The sequence below is a fragment of the Penicillium paradoxum genome (assembly GCF_028828445.1).
Source record: "Penicillium paradoxum strain IBT 22861 chromosome Unknown utg000007l_segment0_segment0, whole genome shotgun sequence".
Classification (NCBI taxonomy): Eukaryota; Fungi; Ascomycota; class Eurotiomycetes; order Eurotiales; family Aspergillaceae; genus Penicillium; species Penicillium paradoxum.
In genome coordinates, this window is record NW_026643185.1 from 1,871,065 (window position 1) to 1,890,188 (window position 19,124).

Consider the following 19,124-nt stretch of genomic DNA (forward strand, 5'->3'; position numbering starts at 1 on the left):
AAGCAGAACGGGCAATGACGGAGTTTTCTGGAGGTTCCGCCGAGCCGAAGAATTCCCGTCTTGCTGCAACACGACTTTGCTTCATCCTCACTACCAGCTCCCCTACTTCCCCTCCCCCCACACGCCCCAGGATGTCATTCCGGCCGATGTTGCAACAGGTATGCCTTTGTTCAGTCGTTCCTCTTCGATTTGGGTGCAATTGATCCCGAATGTCCCGTTCCACGCTGACTTGTGCCTAGCGGGCTGTGGCTCCGATTGCAGCCACTCTCCTCGCGGGAGGTATTGCCCTGTATCCCAAGAAGACGGCATTCGCAGAAGAGCCTCGAGACAGTGTATGATCCGATTTACTCCCAACTTGATAGAAGATCTAGACCGTCGGCCCTGACACGCGATTTCTTCTCTAATATAGCGGAAACCTATCTACGATGACCTCCCAGCCGACATCCCCGAACTCTCCAAACCCTCCCAGCCTGCCGCGCCTGCTGCTTCTGCCGCTCGCGAGCTGATCTCTGCACCGGCTGCGCAACAAGCTTCTTCTTCGCCCACCCCGACAGATATGCTGACCGCTCAGGTCCGACAAGCCCGCCTCTTCCTCTACTCACACTCCCTTGCCGCAGAGCAGGGATTCAACAACTTCCTGTCGCGCGCTCTTAACATCGAAAACTGCTTTACCAACACTGTTGCCTCGCTTGCACCCTCGCCTGAGTCCGGTGAGCGTCTTCTGCCCGGCGGTGTCTACGTCGTTGTGGCCGCCATGGCCGGCTCGATTGTCTCGCGCAACCGCGGCATGTTCCTCCGCACTGCATCACCGCTCGCCTTCGGTACTGCTGCCGCCTTCAGCCTCCTGCCCGTGACTATGCGGAATGTCGGAGACTTGATCTGGGAGTATGAGCAGAAGGTCCCTGCCGTTGCCGAGCAGCACTTGGCTGTCCGTGAGCGCGCGGAGCACATCTGGTACACCGGCATTGCGCACAGCGGAATGGCGCGCCAGATGATGGAGGAGAAGATTGGTGACACCCGGAAGAAGTTGGAAGAGCTGGTGAGCAAGGGTCACTAAACATAGCCCGTTTATTTGGGGCTAGAGAGCGGAATTTTTTGTTGCATATGTACGCCTAAAACTCTTAGATCCGAAGACATAACCGGATTAGTTCCTTTTGTTTCAACCATCTCGTCATCAGTAACTGGTCTGATCAAGGGCCTTTATGAAGGTATACTTGTAGATGGAAACAGCTTGCGATGATTGACATAATTTAATTTCGTCATTCACTACGTTAAATTGATATCTGATTCCTATCAATCACTCATTTCTCCCGAGTAGATCTAGGGGAGCCTCCCGGCGCAGGACTTCCTCTGTGAGGTGGGGAGACTCCAGACTTGGGCGGCGGAGGTAGAGGCGTTCCCTGCCGCGACGGCGCATAGTCTTGTGCCCGACTTTTCTCTTCACCCTCAGCAAAGTAATCATCGAACGCTCTATTGGGAGAGGCGATTGATCGTGATTTTGCTGCACGACGACCGGCGGGAGATCTGCTCCCTAATGGGGAGGCAACTCTGGCTTGCGCTGAAGCTAAAGGCGGCGGCGATATGATATTTGCTGGGACTAGGAAATTAGTCGGAGGAGCCGCCATGCCTGGCAGAGAGCTTGCAGGGCCGCCCACTGAAGCAGCGGTGCCACCCTCGCGTGTCTCAAAAACGACCTCCCCTGGGCCCTCCACCTCTTCCCCGAGCCCGATGGGTAGTCGGTGAAGAGCACCGTATCCTAGCTCTGCACCGAGGGCGCCTTCCCCACCCCAGCCCCTTGTAGGAACAAGCTCGACCTCACGAACCACATCAAATTCGCTGTTGTAAACCCAAAGTACTAGTGTGCGGTTTAGATGATCTTCAACCAACTCCCCAAGTGCAGATTCCCCTCTTAGGGTCCCGCTTGGGGTTCCAATGATATAGTCTGAATAAGGGAGCAAGCCCGCTCGATATGCGGGGCTGAGCGGTGATGGAATGGCAATGACATGCCATATATTTTGAGTAGAGGAGAGGGGAGCAAGCTGTAGCGCAAGACCGAGGGAGGGGTTGGTTGGCGGTACAGGGTGAGTCACTGTGTGTGTTCGTTGACCCTGATAGAGGAACGTGTTTAGCTAGATTCCAGCAATATAGGTATCAAGAGGGCATGTTCACCTTTGCGCTCCATACTTCCAATCTCAAGCTCCCTCCGGCGCAATTACGGCACTCCGTCGCAAAGAGATTTGGGTCTGGATCTTCCTGTAGATGTATGTGAGCGATGGCAGACGACTGAATATACATTGATTCAATATACTCACAATGGTATGGCCATTGATACCCACAATGAAGTCAAACCAAGGCTCCAAGGGCAGTTCCGGGTCTTTGTTGCGGAGGACCTGGAAACCGAATGCGTTGTCACTGGGGCCGTTGCGAGAGGGTTGACCGGGCTCCCCGTCCAGGCGGCCGATGAAACGATTTAATGCACCAAACATAATGCTCTGTTATAGTCACAACCTGGGATAAGAGATCCTGTGATTCTGATCAAGGAAGTTGTGTTGTATTGACAGGCATGTGAGTTGGCCCGATTCCCGTGCAAACCATGCAAACAACGTGCATCTTTATCAGTTATCGAGAAACGGTCATCTCGCTTTATCGCCGCACTGCATCATGACCGACGAAGAGGAAGCGCCTGCTGAGGTGCATCATTACAGCAGTCTGGAAGAAGTGCCCTGGGATATTCAAAAGTAAGTGGCATTGCGACTCAATTAAATCAGAACTGACCCGAACGCCAGCTACTGGGCACAGCGCTACCGGATCTTCTCCAAATACGATGATGGTGTATGGTTGACCGATGATGCTTGGTTTGGCGTCACACCAGAACCAGTCGCCAAGTTTGTGGTCTCGAATTCCATATAACCGAGACTTTCTGCTTATACTATCTTAGCCAAATAGCTTCACAGATTGCCGAGTCAGCGCCTGCCGGACGCAGTATTCTCGTGGATGCCTTCGCTGGCGCAGGAGGAAACACCATTGCATTTGCCTTGACCGGTAAATGGAAGCGAGTTTATGGGATTGAAAAAAACCCGGCCGTACTCAAATGCGCAAAACATAATGCGAAAATCTATGGCGTCGAGGACAGAATTACTTGGTTCGAAGGCGATTGCTTCGAGATCCTCAAGAAAGAACTCAAAGAACTGGCGCCATACAGTATTGTTTTCGCTAGCCCCCCATGGGGAGGTACTTATCACCAATCATTTGCTTTTGCGACATCAACTAACTGGCACAGGCCCGGGATATCGCTCAGATCAGGTATTCGACCTCAAGACCATGGAGCCTTACTCTCTCCAGAGATTGTATGATGAGTACTCTGTATTCAGCAAGCATATGGTACTTTACATTCCAAGGACGTCTGATCTGAAGCAAATGGCAAAGCTGGTTCCTAATGGTCGGAAGGCTACGGTAATGCATTATTGTATGGAGGGTGCAAGCAAGGCGTTATGTATTTTCTATGGAGACTTCAACGTGTCATGACTTACGGTTACTATTCACCTGATATCGAATCCACTTACTTATTAAGGGATTATTATAGTAGAGGTCTATGAGTCTCCTTCTTAGGCTTTCCTCTATAGAGATACAAAGATAATTCTTAAATCTAATACTACCCTTTAGATCGATAATTTACCTTTATTTTCTTAGAAGTCTTCATAAAATGGTAATATTCCGGCGTTGAGTCTTTAGTTCCCGCTTCTAGATCTCTTCAACGAGGATTTATGAGCCCGTTATTATGGTTGAGAATTGTCCCTGATTCTCCCCATTTTGGACGGTCAATGCCACGCCTATTTAGGCAAAGATCTATGTCCGGATACCGCCAGCTCCTATGCAGTTTATCCCTCGGCTAAACGCCTGGAAAGCGGTATTTCTATCTAAATTACATATTCCAGTATGCTACGAAGTGCAGTTTGTTATAATAGAAACTACTAGAATCAAGTTCCTAGTTCTACTAGGGAGTTGCAATTTCCTCATAGCCAAATATCAGATAAGATCGTTGACTTCCTACATACTAGGATCTATATACTATGCAGTTTTATCGATGATATATGCGTGATCGCTAAGAGTGTCCAATCTCCTAGAACTGACGCACATCGTGTCCTTTGGAAGTAAAAGCAAAATTTATCTATCAGGTAGCTATGGTTACGCAGCGACATAGACACCAGAGTCCAAACCCCGAAACTTTGCATCAGCAAGACAGAGATTTGTTGTGCTCGCCCTTTTACGTGAAAAAAAGTGACCTGTTTGCTAGCCGATCAATAGAATCCAGCCATTCACGTCCTATGCGCTGGACCTCTGGGTCTTCATGAATGCTTTGATTCTGGAAGGCCCGGACGTTTTTCAGGAGCTCTCTGATACCATCGATGATAGCGGTAGGCTCATCCTCGGGCTTATCAGCCTCTACCAAAGCCGCTACCAAGTAAGAGAATGGCCGGGTGAAGCGTGGACCCTGTTTCCCTAGGTAGGGCAAGTCGAAGGAATCCTTGAGTACCGACGATATAAGTTGGTACGGAGTAGAAAGTTATATACTCCGTACCTCCGTATACAGATCGAGGGACCCGTTCGGACATCCACAGTAACCAAGAGTGCAGTTCCCGCCACATGAAGGGTACCTGGGATCTCATATTCTATTCTATTTGCATTTAAAATTGATCAATAGGATTGATACTATAATCGTATCCATATTCTATAGACTTGCTTCTATCGTGTCTTCTATTGCACTTTCTATCGCCTCTTGAAAAGAAGTTCTACTGAGTCCTATCAAAAGGCATTAAGCTGATTGCCTTGTCGGGACTAGCCTGAACCCGTCCGTCGCGCGTTATCCTTGGAACCCATTTTCTCTCTCCAACCACCTGTTCGACACCCTCCTCTTCGTCTCTTTCTTGCGCGATCAGACCATCGGCCAAATTCAAGTCCAACGCAGAATCGCTTGCTACCCAGATGTGCATGCTCTGAACTGCGTTGTCGCCTGTGTGGCTCGCTCCTTCATCTCTCACTTCTAATTTCTCTTGCCGACTCGCTGAAACCAACGGTTTGCCCTATTTACAACTTTCGTCCAAATTTCGGCACAACGATACTCGCCCATCATGCCTCACGCAACGCCGAAAGTCCCGGAGGTGGAGGAAGATACCGATTTCGACAATGTGATGCGACAACTGAACAGCTACGAAGATAACGGCCCCTCTCTGGATTTCCTGTCGCGTGATTTGGAAGTTGGTGAAAAGGCCGACGATGCGATCGATTACGAAGACTTTGACGATGACGAACTTCCGGAAGAAGAGATAATAGGACGCCCGGCCACAAACCTGCCTGCGGTGGAAGACGGCCAGGATCCGTTCGCGAACCTGGGGTCGGACGACGCCGCCCTTTTCGGGAATGGTGATGATTTATTCGGGGATCAGGGTGAGGCGACTCAGGCTCAGGATGACAATCTCGATGATCTCTTTGGCGAAGGCTCTTTCTCGCCGCCTCATGCTGGACATGAGGATGCTACCCGCGGTCTTTTTGAAGACGAGGAAATGCCATTAGCGGATGCTCCAGTCGAACTACCGCCGCTTCCGCCAGCTCCGGAATCTCAGCCAGAACCCGCCATGATGGAGGAAGAAGATTTTCCCGAGGATGACAGTATCATGTCTGAAGATATGAACCCAGTTGAACTCCGCGCTTGGAAACTTCAGCAACAGTTGTTCGCCATGTCAGGCGTTGAAAACCCGCCTGCTCCGCCCGAGAATCACGAAGAGCTATTACAATCCTTGTTCCCCACGTTCGACCGCAACACTCTTCCACGTTGGCTAGAGTTGATCCCGCATAAGAAAGCCATCTTTCTCGGAAAACAGCCGGTCAAGCCGCCAAAGCCGGTCTTACCAACCAAAGTGAACATTGAGCTGGCGGCTGATCATGAACGAACATTCAGAACCGGTCAACCTCTCAAGCGTGGCCTCGAACATGAATCCCTTGGCCTCGTGATGATCACAGAGTCATCCCGCGAGGAGGAGGAAGGGCAGACAGACGAGGACACAAAAGAAGACCATGGCTTAGATGATATCGACGGAGATGAAGTGCTGCCGGGTGGCTTCACTATGCAAGATCTTCGCACGATTTGTGTCGACTGGGATATCAATGACGACGTCTCCAGTGTTGATTCAGAAGACCGGCCTTTGGCACAACGCAAAGATCCTATTTTCGATGAGGAAGAACCAGATTGGCTCATGGACACCGACACGCCGAACAAAAAACGGAAGACGGGTCCTACTCCGATGGATGTTATTGCTCTGTCACACATTGATATCCCGCTATTGGATGACCCGGAACAAGCAACGATGAAGATTGCGAAGAAAGTCACAATTGACCTCAATGATCCGAACATTCTCGTGGACGAATTAAGAGCTGATGCTGTTGCCCACAAGCCGAAGCATGCCGCTCCTCGCACTCGAGATGAAGTGGATCTAAATCTGACCCGCCGGCTCACTCAACGGTACAATATTTCGAACGATCAGGCATATGACATGCTCAAGCAGAATCATCAGAACAAGATCCGCAGTACTCTTGGCAACGTGACGCTCGAGCACGCTCTTCCGGCTCTGCGGTTGCAGTGGCCCTACTATAAAACTGAATTGGCCAAGGCCGAAGCTAGATCCTTCCACCGACCAGCTATGGCATTCCGGGCTGGCCAAACGTCTTGGTTTAAGAACCCTGTTCACGTAAGACGCAAGCACTTACGTGGAAAAGACGCGAAAACTGTTTATGAATCTACGCAATCATTGTCCATGGGAGACAATTCCAACGTTTTGCTAGTGGAATATTCCGAGGAGCAGCCCATGACGCTTGCCAACTTTGGAATGTGCAACCGTTTCATCAACTATTACCGCCGAAAGAACATCGATGATCCTACTCGCCCAAGGGCAGACATTGGAGAGACTGCTGTCCTATTGCCTCAAGACAAGAGTCCGTACTCGATTTTCGGCCATGTTGACCCCGGCGAAATCTCTCCTGCAATCTCAAATTCTATGTATCGAGCCCCACTATTCCAACACCAAACAAGGTCAACAGACTTCCTTGTCGTCCGCAACACAACTGGAGCCAATGGCAGCACCTATTTCCTCCGCAATATTGAAAATTTCTATGTTGCCGGACAACAATTCCCGTCTGTGGACATTCCTGGTCCACATTCACGCAAGGTGACCACGGTCGCCAAGAATCGCATGAAGATGTTGGTGTATCGTCTCTTGAAGAAGAGTCCTGATGAGCGACTCGCGATCAGCGATGTCACTGCTCATATTCCAAATACCACGGATATGCAGAATCGGCAGAAAGTGAAGGATTTCCTGCAACATGACAAAGACACTAAATATTGGAAGCCACTGGATCCAAATCTCCCCGATCAAGACACGATTCGTTCATGGGTCCAGCCTGAAGATGTCTGTCTTTTAGAATCCATGCAAATTGGACAACAACACCTCCACGACACTGGTTATGGCAATGATGCCGAGACTGGTGGTGAAAATGAGGAGGACGAAGAATCTGAGAGCTTTGAGCAGCAGATGGCTCCATGGAAGGCAACCCGCAACTTTTTGTTGGCATCTCAAGGCAAAGCTATGTTGAAACTTCATGGCGAAGGAGATCCAACCGGCCGTGGTGAGGGCTACAACTTCATCAAAACAAGTATGAAAGGTGGCTTCAAGGCTATTGGCGAAAGTGTTGAAGATAAGCTGGACGCACAGCGACTCAAGGAGCTTGGGGGCCATAGCTACAACGTTGCCCGTCAACAAAAGTCATATGAAACCTCCATCCGCCGTATCTGGGACGCACAAAAGAGCAGCTTGTCCTCCACTATCGAGCACTCTGATCAGGAAAGCGATGTCGACCATGAAGACGAATATCAGGATCAATTCAACAAACCAACACCTCGATCCGAAGCACCCACACCTGGACCATATCGCCGTGATGATGAGACAACAAGTCAGTTCAGTAAAATGAGTTTCAACAGCCAACGCGGCAAGGTGCTACGCATCACCCGCCAAGTCAAGCTGGACAACGGTGAAATCGTGGAGAGGGAACAACATGTCTTTGATCCCCGCGTTATCAGACACTATATCCAACATCGCCACCACAACGAAGCTATGCACACCAAGCTGGAATCTCTCCAGCCCACAGGCGACCCAGAAGTCGATGCCCGCAACAAGAAGTTGATTGAGGCCGAGCTCGGCCGTCTGAACCGTAACAAGGAGCGTCGTTTCGCCCGCGAGAAGCAAAAGGGTATTCCTCGTTCCGGCGACCCCGATGGCAGACCTGCTGGTACTCAGCGCAAGTGTGCGAACTGTGGACAGGTCGGACACATCAAAACAAACAAGAAGCTTTGCCCTCTTCTCAATGGCACGATGAAGCCCGAGGATCGTGTCACGGACTCGGCTTTCTCAATGAGCGCGCCTGTTCTGTGAACCCAATTTTCGCTTTCCCCCTCGCCACTTATGCATCTTCCAAATCATTCACCTTTTCATACTCCTACAACTTGATACCCTCTTAAAACCTTCCGTTTCCCGAATTTGTTCTTCGATACCCCGATTCTCTACCTGCCCAATGTGACTTGAGACCAGAAGATATCCAAATATCCTTTTGCTGTCATTTAAGTCCTCGATGCTGGTCCTCATTTTTCTTCTTTGGGTTGTCTAATCTCATTCATCTTCGATGAAGTACCATAAGGTTGAATAAATCTGATGACAAGATATTCTTCTTAAACTATGTAGGCTGGGTTCCACATTCAGTTTGGTATTCTTCATGAGTCGCTTGATCTCGAGGCTGACAAGCAAATTAAACAACCTGTACTTAAAAGCTATGGGATAAATGAAGGGGAAAAGATCTATGAGGCCATCTTCATTCTAATGATATATAAGAGGGAGAGCGGAGCAAGACCGCAGTTCAAAGGAGGGTGAACAGCCACTTGTGAGTGAAGGTATCATATAGATGTATGGATAAGTACGACCTGGTAAAAGGATGGTGGTTTTTGTCGCGGGAATGGCGATGCAATATGAGCCGACAAGTCTGCTATAGACCGGAGGAGAACGCCGACTTCCCTTTTGGCGACTTTTGCTTGTAAATATATTCAGGAGGCGTACAGACCTGCCAATTGCCCTCTGGAATGCACTTGACGCCCTCGCTCTGTACTGAAAGCCAAAGCAACATCGTTGGGTCGCCGATATGTATATCCCAAAAAGCGCGCCCTTTTGCGAATGTCCAAGACGGACTTGCTCATCTTTTGGTCTCGAAGAATCTTATCACGGGGCCGCTTCTTCTCCTTTTTCTTTTCGGCGTGCTTCGTCTGCTCTGGTGTTGCGCTTGGGCAAGCCTCAGCAACTGGAGGCTGGGTAGCGCCTTCCACAGGACCAATCGCTTTAGCCTCGGTGGCAATCTCGTTGGGGTTTTGACCAGGACTATCTGCATTTTCATCTGAGTCACTAGTGATAGTCTGCCCGGCAGCATTGTCGGCCATCTTCCAATCATCAAAATATCTGGTATCTTCCCAACCTTTGACTCTAGGAACCATTGGTGGCTGGCACAGGTGGAGGTCTTGCCATCGGATGCCTCTGAAGAATGGGTGGACTTTGATGTCTGCTGCATCATTGGGATACACATAGTAGCTTGCGATGTTTCTGTACCGCGTGTCCATGGAATACAGCATCTGGGTTGACACGGGCCGTCCAATCAGTATATCATTGACTTGGTACTTCGGAGAGCACAGGCGGTATTCTCGCTCTTGCAAAATTCTAGTTATGAGATCCATGGCATCCTGAGAAACCATTTTGTCCGAAGATTTCTCCCGCGGGAAGTGAAGAGTTTTTGCGTGTTGCTTGAGAAATATCAGAACGAGATGGCCACCGGGCAGAACCGAAGAAATGGATCACTTACGAGAATCTTAATCTTGGTATCATGGCGATTCTCACAGGCAAATGGCGTGAAGCCATACAAACACTGGAAACATCATGAGAGTTTGACCCATACAGAACAGGGGTCCCAAACGACGTACCTCGTATAGAATGATACCCAAGCTCCACCAGTCACATCGCCCATCATACATTTCACCTCGAATGACCTCAGGTGCCATGTATTGACTGGTCCCGACAACACTTTTTGCGAACCTGCGTCTGCCAGTGTTGTCTCGCCAGCCCAACAAACCCGTTGACGGAGGCGGATGGGCAGTACAGTCAGTCGGGCTATGTAATTTGACGTCAGGTGCAAGTTCTTTTGCCTTGGCAGCCTCATTTTGATCCTCAGCATCGCCATCAACCTGAATGCCGAGCTTCTCCATCAAGGAGTAACGGTGGCTATTGTAATAGGCTTGATCATGAGACCAATGCCCATTGAATGCGAGGCCAAAGTCGGAGATCTTCAAATGGCCCGAAGCAGAGATGAGGAAATTGTCGGGCTTGACATCGCGATGGATCCAGCACAGTCGATGTGCCTCTTCGATGCATAGTATCATTTCAGCGACATAGAATCGTGCCCAGTCCTCCCGGAGCGTATCTCTGCGGATCAAGAGCCCTAAAAAGTCTCCGCCAACCATATAATCCATTACAAGGTACAGATTGTTGGCATCCTGAAAACTAGTGATCAGAGGAACAACCCAGCGAGAGGCTTCTGAGGCCACAAGAAAATCTCTTTCCGCTCGAATATGGCCTTCTTGGGAGTTGCGGATCATCTCGGATTTCTTGATGATTTTCATAGCGTAGACCTCTTTTTTTCGCCAGTCATATACCTTCGGCGACTCTGCTTGGCGCCTTCCATGGCAGACATTAGAGCTCCCAGAGGGTTCGACCTGACCGATACATTGTCATCTTTGAGAGTCAGAGGGTCATCTTCATGGGACATCTTTGGACTACTGCCATTCTGCCGAACAAGGCGCACGACACCAAAACTCCCCTTTCCCAGAGTTTTTATAGCTTTGTACCCAGCCACGGATATTGCGCCTTCGCTTTGGGTGCAGTGTCGATTCGATCTGAGTACACGGCACTGCCGGAGATGATCATTTTCTCGTAATACCCAGTTGCGCCTTGTCATCAATCGCTCCTCGGCGGTAAGCTCAAAGGCGTAGATATGCTGCTCTAATTCGAGCTGACGTTGCTGACGTGGGTCCTTGCTCTGGAAAATGGAGTTGAAGTATAATTCCAAGTAAATCTTGGCTACCGATGTCATCTCCACTGTTTTGATTGACGGCGATATTGTGATTGAGTTCGCGACTAATGGATCGAAAGCTTCATCAATTTCCAGGACAGCGGGCCAATGAACCACTGCAGTTTCATGTCCATCATGTCGCTTGTCTCCATCCGACGGAGAAGGGCCCCCAGATGTCAATGGGGTCAATGGGGTCAATGGAGTTGTCTTCCCGCCAACAGGGGAACCAACACTACTTGGACTGGTTGATGGGTCTGAACTATCGTTGGCTCCATCAATCTGTTTGCTTAGACCGTCTAACACTGGGGAAGTGACAGGAAGGATACTCGGTCTAGAGCGAAGATTTGCGCGACGGATCACAGTGGGTTGACCGAAGGCGAAGGAGATTCTGTGTGAGAAACGATCGACGAACTTTGAATTTGATGGACTTGATTGTTCAATGACAGTGGTTAACGGAGCGTCTTCACCTGCGTTATGTTGATGTAAATCCTCAGCAACTAATTCACCGCGACTCTCGGGTGATGGCCGAAGATCGGGAAGGGGCTCAGACAATGTGTCAACTCCCTCGATGGGAGTGCCGAGTGAAGGAGTGACAGGTAGTGGTTCACTTTGTGGGGACTCGACTGCCGTCAAATATCCTGGGCTATTGTCCCCATTATCACTTGGGGAGGATGGGGATGAAAGACCTGGACTTTCGTTGCCGGAGTGTACAGAATTATAGCAATCGGTTTCAGCACTGGATTCTTTGTTACCTGCAACAACCAATGAGTGAATGCCCCGCAAGGAAAAGAAAAAAGTCTGCTCACTTTTAGACGAACTCCGTAGGCCCAGCAACAACAGGATTTTGGAGCCACTGCGAGTTAAGCGAGTCCTAAGTCGGTCTTTTCCTGTCCCTGGGATAGCTGGCTCTGATGCCGGGCTTTCTGATGCTCCAGAGTCAGTTGGAGATGTGTCTAGCTTTCCAGAGACGACGACTTTGGTTGGAATCCAGAGATTGAAAAGGCTTCGTCGGGTTGTATCTTTCTTAGAGACTGTCATATTTGCCTCTCGGAACCAATGAATGATGGCCTGCGAATGAACAGTCTAACAATATATTGAGTAAATGCATGGGCTGCGAAGTATGAAGTATGAATCTCGAACGTTGATCAAGTCCCCATGTTAGGGCTGGCAACTACGGAGGAGGGTAAGCACTACCCATATAAGTTCCTGATAGGAGAATCACAGGCTGGTCCCTCCATACCTTCAATGTTCTCGTGTACAATTTATATCCAAGTACAGAAATCTCATTGATGCAGGACATAATGAGCCTCACGGAGAGCCCCAGCCACACTCACATGCACATGACCCGAGACTCCAAACGCGGGGTTGCCCGTTGGATTCGGGATCTCGCGTCCCCCCGGCTGCTTATTTCTGAACTGCCCCCATTTCTGCCCAGACAATTAAATCCCCCTTTTGATTCATTTCTTAGTTTCCAGTGAACATTTCTAACAATTCCTTGACTATTCTGTACCCATGTTCCCTCATCCAAGACCGCCTCCCCCGCGGGAGGATGAGATGTACATGACCAACACCATCTCCGAAGATATGAGCGTGAAAGGCGCCCCCGAAGAGGGACAAACTACTGGGGCATTCGGGCAATATGTTAATGTTGGACATAATGACATGCCCTATACCGCGAATCACCAAGCGGCGCGCCAACACCAGGTCAAGCAAGATTACTCGTTCCAAATGATGCTGCTACAACAGCAGGAAAGGCAGAACGCCCGACGACTCCAGATGGCTTTGGCTGAGCGTGATCTACTCCGCCAAGAGTCTAGTGGTTCTGAAAACCCCGCCGCTTCTCTGGAGTACCGGGCTGTAGCCAACAGCCAGGCGAGGCCAGGCCAGTATGCACCGGCTCCTGTTCCTCATAACCCATACCCCCAAGGCTCAGTCTTGGGGTACAACAATGCCCCTTACGCTCCACAGAGACCACAAACTCGCACTCCAGACTCAGTAGACTCATACGGTGTGAACCAGCAGTATGCAAATAATGCACGCCCAGTCATGTACACACCTCCCAGCCAAGGCAGCGTCTCTCTTTCGGAGGCAAATGATCTTAAATCCCAGATCACAGCTCTGCAAGCCAAGGTCCGTGAGCTGGAAGGGAAACCTGGGGTGACTACAGCCTCGAGGTATCAGATCCTCTATCGAATTGAGAAAGATCTTACCTATCCGGGTGACAATCGAGGGGGGTTTGACAGCAACTATCAATTCAGACCGATGCATGAACTCAGAGAGAACACGGGGTTCTCAATCACGCACAATTCTGCGTGGATGGGCATTTACAGTGATCCTCCAGAGCTCATTCATAGGAATATGGGTGCGCCATATCTGCGCTGCAATGACCCACTGACCAACTTCGAACTTTACCTCGCTCTCAATAGAGACATATCGTTCATTGTCTTCCGGAACTACAAAAGAAGGGTTGAGCGGGAGTCGCCGAATGCGAGGTATACCACGCCAAAGCCCTTCAGTGAGAGTATTCTCCCAGTCTCCGAAGACCTTAAAGAGGTGATAGGGGATTTCCTCAGCGCTCGAGAATTTCAATCCATGAATAATGACTTCCGAGGTAACGGACAGGTCCATTCGCCTTATCTCTTTATCTATCATAGCAGAGGAGCCAAAGAATTGGAGGCGAAACAAAGAATGAGCTCCGAGGCGCAAAGGCAATTCGACCTGTTCTTGGACTATATCCAAGAGACCCGGGGTGAGGAATACGCCGCAGCGGACCTGCTCTTGGAAAAAGGGAAAATCCGCCCGGAATACCTCCAATACCTGTTCAAAAGCACTGATCTCCTAGTCTCGACCAAAGACAAGGAGGAAACATGTCATGTAGCAATGGATTGGCCAATTCAAGTCCAAACCGGATCCAGCACCAATCCCTCTTGGTACATCAACGGGCAAACCTGGGGTTTCGATGGCGACTTTTACAAAATTCATACCAGGCTTGATTTCGAAATTCCAGAGTCGCGAGATAGCAAGGAGCTAAAGTCGCCCCAGCTTGGTCAGCACTTCGAGCAGCTGAGCCAGCTTCCCTCTTACCACGACTCAGACAAGGATTCCAAAAGAGAGTATGCCATCACGGACCTCGTAGTATTCCCGATCAGATATGCCTCTGAAGATCTCGTTCGCAAGCTTCAGCGCCGTGGAGAGACTTTCTGGAAACTCCGCACACGGCAGTATGTGTCCTACCAAGCGACCGAGGAAGAAAACTTCCAGACTATGGTATGTGGCTATCTTCCCCCTGCAGTGACAGCACAATGAACTAAGCATTCCCACCAGGCCGATGACAGATACATCATAGACATGAATACCTACAACAGACTACACCCAGGCTCAAACGACATTACCAAGAGATTTGGAAATGTGACTCGAATACCACTCGACGAGCAAGCCCTGGCTAAAGAACACCCTCCCCCAGGAAGCTTCACCATGTTAATGCCCCCGAGGATAACCGGATTCAATCTCCGACGCAAGAAATGGTTCGATCTATCAGTCGATCGAATCTCAGAGGTTCAATGGAACAAAAAGGCCTTCGAGAGTCTCGCCATTGATTCCAAATCCAGAGAGTTGATCGAAGCATTGGTAACCAAGTACCTCGAGCCCGACTACTCCGCCGACCTAATTGCCGGTAAAGGCAACGGCCTGATCTTGCTTCTACACGGCGGCCCAGGAACGGGCAAAACCTTAACTGCCGAGAGCGTGGCCGAGAGAGCCGAAAGGCCTCTCTACCGAGTCACATGCGGCGATGTCGGGACCAAGCCCGAGGAGGTGGAGAAGTACCTCGAGTCTGTGCTTCACCTGGGCAAGATCTGGAACTGTGTAGTGTTGCTCGACGAAGCGGATGTTTTCCTCGAGCAGCGCGGCCTGGAAGATCTGAACCGGAACGCGCTCGTATCGGCATTCCTGCGCGTTGTAGAGTACTTCGAAGGAATTCTGATCATGACTACCAATCGGGTAGGCACATTTGATGAGGCGTTCAAATCACGAATTCAGCTGGCACTGCACTATCCGCCTCTCGGCGAGGAACAGAGACGGATCATTTGGAAGACGTTTATCGAGCGATTGGATGGGGTTGGTCGGGAACCTGCCGATGTCGAGAATCTGCTGGAGAGCTTGGATGTGCTTCAGGGGGAGAAGCTGAATGGCCGGCAGATTCGCAATACCATTACAACGGCTCGCCAGTATTCGAAGTGGAAGGGGGAGGTTCTCACATATGATCACCTCAAAGATGTCATTGAGGTATCTGCGAAGTTTGATGACTACTTGGAGAACATTCACGTTGGTGGTCATATGTAGATTTGAGAGTCACTAAACCAAGATTCGAGACCGGAACAGTGCCTGAGAGTCAGAGCCATAGTCAATATGGCAAGAAACATGAGCTACAGCAGGATAATTGGAATTGAAGATCATGTTTGACTGTAAGGCTCGTAAGATACCTTCATTCTTGCTGCGCTCAAAAATTAAATGTAGAAGGATCAGTCGGGAAATTAGACAAGGCCTAGAGAAAGTATCAGCATCATATGCATGTAGACTGATACTTGTCAGAAAGGAATCAAAAGATGAATACGAACCCACGAATCAAGCTGAGCCCACCATATGGAACCCTCAAGGCTCTCAAGAAACCCAACATCATCCCCCGTATTTATCCCCAACTCGGCCGGTTGCATGCCCGGCATAGAGGGTAACTCGATCTGAGCATCAAAAAGAACCGGCCTATCGCCCGTATTCTGCATAACCTCTCCGGAGACATAGAAAGGATCATTTTCACTCGAAGAATGAACCTTCTTCTCGACAGAGAGACCATTCGACCCGATTTGGCGATGAACTTCCTGTCTCAGTTCCTCGAGAATAATCCCATAGCGACGACTAGGGCAGTTTTTGCGCGTGGCTTCGGCGAGATGCTGCTGACAAGACTCAGCGAGGGCGAAAAGCTGCCGCAATTTACCCGAGTCACCGGGACTACCAGCCGATGAGACAGAGGCGGGGCTGGATCCTAATGATTTGCGATGCTGCTGGATGGTGTGTATATAGACTACCAAGATAGCACAGAAGCATACATAGTGCGTGAACCAGAAAGACTGGATTAGGATACTTTGCTGCGCGAGGCTGTCGACTATCGTCATGATATCCTCCGCGGCTTGGATGCATTTCTGCACGTAGGAGCTGACCATCGGGTGCGGGACTTTGGGTCCGCGGCTGAGGTCTGTGAAATCGTTTAGGAGGAATGAGCGGGTGACGTGGATCATGGCGTGCGAGTAGGCAACTTGGAGGACTTGGCTTTGGCGACACAGAGGTGGGATGAGGCTGGATGGGTGAACACTGTTGAATAAGGGGGGGACGCTTTCTTTCCATTTTTCGAGTTCGGAAATTAGGCGGATTGCGGTTTCTAGAGGAGAGTCTCGAGAAAGGGAATTTATGCTGTATAGTTGGCGGGATATATCGCCCAAGATACGGCCGAGTCTGGGTATTGTGTTAGATGGGTGTATCATAGATGTACTCGAGTGTGGCAGGAGGGACGTAAAACCCACCGGTAATGAAGAACTGAGGCAATCATCATGCTATCCGTGGAGCCTGTTCGTCGCATCGGATCCTCTTCCAGTAGATCTTCATCAGTCATCTCATCCGGTAAATCTTGATCAATATCCTCGTCGTGAAGCAATCGCGGTCTTCCAAACATCATGCTTAGATATTTGTCCAAGGTGTATACACTCCAGAAGATGCGCTTTCGGAGTTCCAAATCCAGATACGAACGCCCTTTATTTGCCATCTTTGCAGGTAGCTTCCTGTGTAATCCGAGTGCGGTCACAATCTGCACTGTCGTGCCAAATGAATACCAGCATTCGTTGGCTCGGGACGATGACAGCAGATACAGGCATTGCCCTAGCCGGGCTTGAATTGTTTCCAATCGCGGCGGCCCTGACTCCAGGGAGGACATGTATTTCGAGGCTGCATACCAACGTTCACTGTGATTCTTCAATCAGGGTCTTGTTTGTAATCATACTGGGAAACTGCTCACCTTTCCAATCTTTCATCCCGACCCGCAGGCATTTCTCCCGGCGTCATTTCCACGTACAATGTGCTCACAGCAATGATCATCAGAACGATAGCAGTACGAGCAACCATGTTCCCCACCGGAAGATTCGACAGGCTGATGTTATTTTGGTAAACCTGCCTAGTCCACTCTTCCGCCTTGCCCCTATGCACGAACCGATAAGTCACCATGGAGTAATCGAAGTAAATCCCCACTAGCTCCAAGGCCTTTTCCAGCGACGGCAGGGTAAATCCCGCTTCCTGGAAGTTGGCGTAAGGCTTATCACCAAACATGAATACTGCCGTATTGCGCGAAGACTCATTTTGAAGCTCATCCGGATAATGCGTGGTTTCATCCTGATGCAGACGGCTCCAAACACGATTGATAAACGACACCCCCGACGCAGGACCCAGGTAATTGCCTTCAAAGTCCGTCGACCCTGGCTCTGGCGAGTTTCGCGGTGACGCCACGTGCTGGTATTGATTTACAGGTAGGGCCTTGTTGTTCATAGCCGAGTCTGGAACATTGCCCTGAATAGTTGAGAGGCACTTAGCTACAGCCTCACACGCACGCTGCTCATTCGGGACATAGAGACGGCTCGGCTTGGCTGGCAGAGGGTCTGGTGGTAGTCCCCGAGAATATGCGGCGTTGTATCTGCATGGCAGCGATAGTCGTGTGCACCTTGTGCACGGCAGGGTACCGGTACATCGTGTTTTCTTTCTTTTGCATGAGTCGCAGGCTCGAGTGATTTTTCGACGTGGCGTAGCACTATCTTTTGATAATGTGTCAGATGACTTCCTCTTGTGGTTAGCTGTGGCCAATTCCGTTGACTCGGTTTCAGGTGGTTGTCTTGACCGAGACTCATGCGTGGCGGCACTAGTGGTGGTCATGTCGAGATCGGCAAGACAAGCCGAGAGAAGCAGGGGATGGATTCCTTTGCGCGATGAAAGGCATTTCCCAGGCGAGGAGAAGTATCCGAAGGGAAATGGGGGAAAGTCCAGGATCTCGGCCAAGCTCCGGTCGGCGCGGGGATGCCTCCACCTTTCCCCGGACTCGCGCCTTTGGATGTATACGGAGTACAGAAAAGAAATGGCATTCAGCTACAGTCCCAGATATGGGTCGCTTCTTCAACTGAACTGAGGATTGTGTTCAGGCAAAGGATGTGGCACTGGCCATGTGGACATCGCCTCATCGTGGCTCTGTACGTGTTTACAAGGAACGTTTTATATAGCCACCAGTCTTATAACACAGATTCATAGACCATGTTAGCAAATTGGGAAGCACAGCCGTGACTGAGATTGCGTTCACGGGGTTGAAGACAGGCTTAACATTGTGACAAACAGTCAGGGAAAACTCGACATGCGTGCCAGAGAGCCTGCAGATGGTCGGATATGCCTGGGGTGTGATCCCACCCCAGAAAGTGCGAAAATCGAGGCAAACATGATCTTGCCGGTTGCCAGCGCGTGCTATTGGCAGGCTCGATTAGGTCGAAAAGCAATAATAATCCCCATTCTGAATTGACCAACACCCTTGCCGGTTGGCCCCCAGTGGACTCAATCTTGAAATTGGCCAGCCTTGCTTCTGCGATGGTATATTGGCAATTTCCCGTCTGGCAAGGTCTAAGACCAATGTTTTCAGAATGGCAGAGAATAAAATGCAAAAAAAAAGAGATACAATGCTAGGGCACCGCTAAGAGAATAAGGACACTTTGGTTTCTTTTGTGTGATCTCCATATGTTCAAGGGCAATAAACACAAAAGATCGAGCTGGTCATGCAGCTCAAAGGACTAATGCGAGAGTAATGTGGATGACCTGCTCTACCTCAAGAGAGACGTAACACG

At 49.9% G+C, this 19,124-nt stretch overlaps 7 protein-coding genes across 7 annotated transcripts; 4 read left to right on the forward strand and 3 right to left on the reverse strand.

Annotated features, from left to right (window-relative positions):
* Positions 1-14: 14 nt before the first annotated feature.
* N7457_008259 (MICOS complex subunit MIC26/MIC27) lies at positions 15-1,057 on the forward strand (the record flags this gene model as incomplete). Its single annotated transcript, XM_057179302.1, has 3 exons — positions 15-158; positions 240-332; positions 410-1,057. The coding sequence occupies 3 exons, from the start codon at positions 15-17 to the stop codon at positions 1,055-1,057; spliced, it is 885 nt and encodes a 294-aa protein (XP_057027688.1).
* Positions 1,058-1,301: 244 nt separating this feature from the next.
* On the reverse strand, positions 1,302-2,486 carry N7457_008260 (uncharacterized protein; the record flags this gene model as incomplete). Its single annotated transcript, XM_057179303.1, has 3 exons — positions 1,302-2,129; positions 2,185-2,253; positions 2,313-2,486. The coding sequence occupies 3 exons, from the start codon at positions 2,484-2,486 to the stop codon at positions 1,302-1,304; spliced, it is 1,071 nt and encodes a 356-aa protein (XP_057027689.1).
* Positions 2,487-2,661: 175 nt separating this feature from the next.
* On the forward strand, positions 2,662-4,504 carry N7457_008261 (RNA methyltransferase; the record flags this gene model as incomplete). Its single annotated transcript, XM_057179304.1, has 6 exons — positions 2,662-2,738; positions 2,787-2,885; positions 2,939-3,231; positions 3,281-3,453; positions 3,839-3,907; positions 4,313-4,504. The coding sequence occupies 6 exons, from the start codon at positions 2,662-2,664 to the stop codon at positions 4,502-4,504; spliced, it is 903 nt and encodes a 300-aa protein (XP_057027690.1).
* Positions 4,505-5,129: 625 nt separating this feature from the next.
* N7457_008262 (DUF3591 domain-containing protein) lies at positions 5,130-8,480 on the forward strand (the record flags this gene model as incomplete). The annotated part of the gene is made up of 1 exon (XM_057179305.1): positions 5,130-8,480. The coding sequence occupies one exon, from the start codon at positions 5,130-5,132 to the stop codon at positions 8,478-8,480; it is 3,351 nt and encodes a 1,116-aa protein (XP_057027691.1).
* Positions 8,481-9,142: 662 nt separating this feature from the next.
* Positions 9,143-12,246, reverse strand: N7457_008263 (serine/threonine-protein kinase; the record flags this gene model as incomplete). Its single annotated transcript, XM_057179306.1, has 5 exons — positions 9,143-9,886; positions 9,946-10,008; positions 10,064-10,770; positions 10,803-11,960; positions 12,015-12,246. The coding sequence occupies 5 exons, from the start codon at positions 12,244-12,246 to the stop codon at positions 9,143-9,145; spliced, it is 2,904 nt and encodes a 967-aa protein (XP_057027692.1).
* Positions 12,247-12,720: 474 nt separating this feature from the next.
* Positions 12,721-15,549, forward strand: N7457_008264 (ATP-binding protein; the record flags this gene model as incomplete). The annotated part of the gene is made up of 2 exons (XM_057179307.1): positions 12,721-14,475; positions 14,533-15,549. 2 exons carry the CDS (start codon positions 12,721-12,723, stop codon positions 15,547-15,549), a joined length of 2,772 nt encoding a protein of 923 aa, XP_057027693.1.
* A 157-nt stretch (positions 15,550-15,706) lies between these two features.
* Positions 15,707-18,174, reverse strand: N7457_008265 (Zn(II)2Cys6 transcription factor; the record flags this gene model as incomplete). The annotated part of the gene is made up of 4 exons (XM_057179308.1): positions 15,707-15,751; positions 15,825-16,713; positions 16,782-17,216; positions 17,270-18,174. The coding sequence occupies 4 exons, from the start codon at positions 18,172-18,174 to the stop codon at positions 15,707-15,709; spliced, it is 2,274 nt and encodes a 757-aa protein (XP_057027694.1).
* Positions 18,175-19,124: the final 950 nt, after the last annotated feature.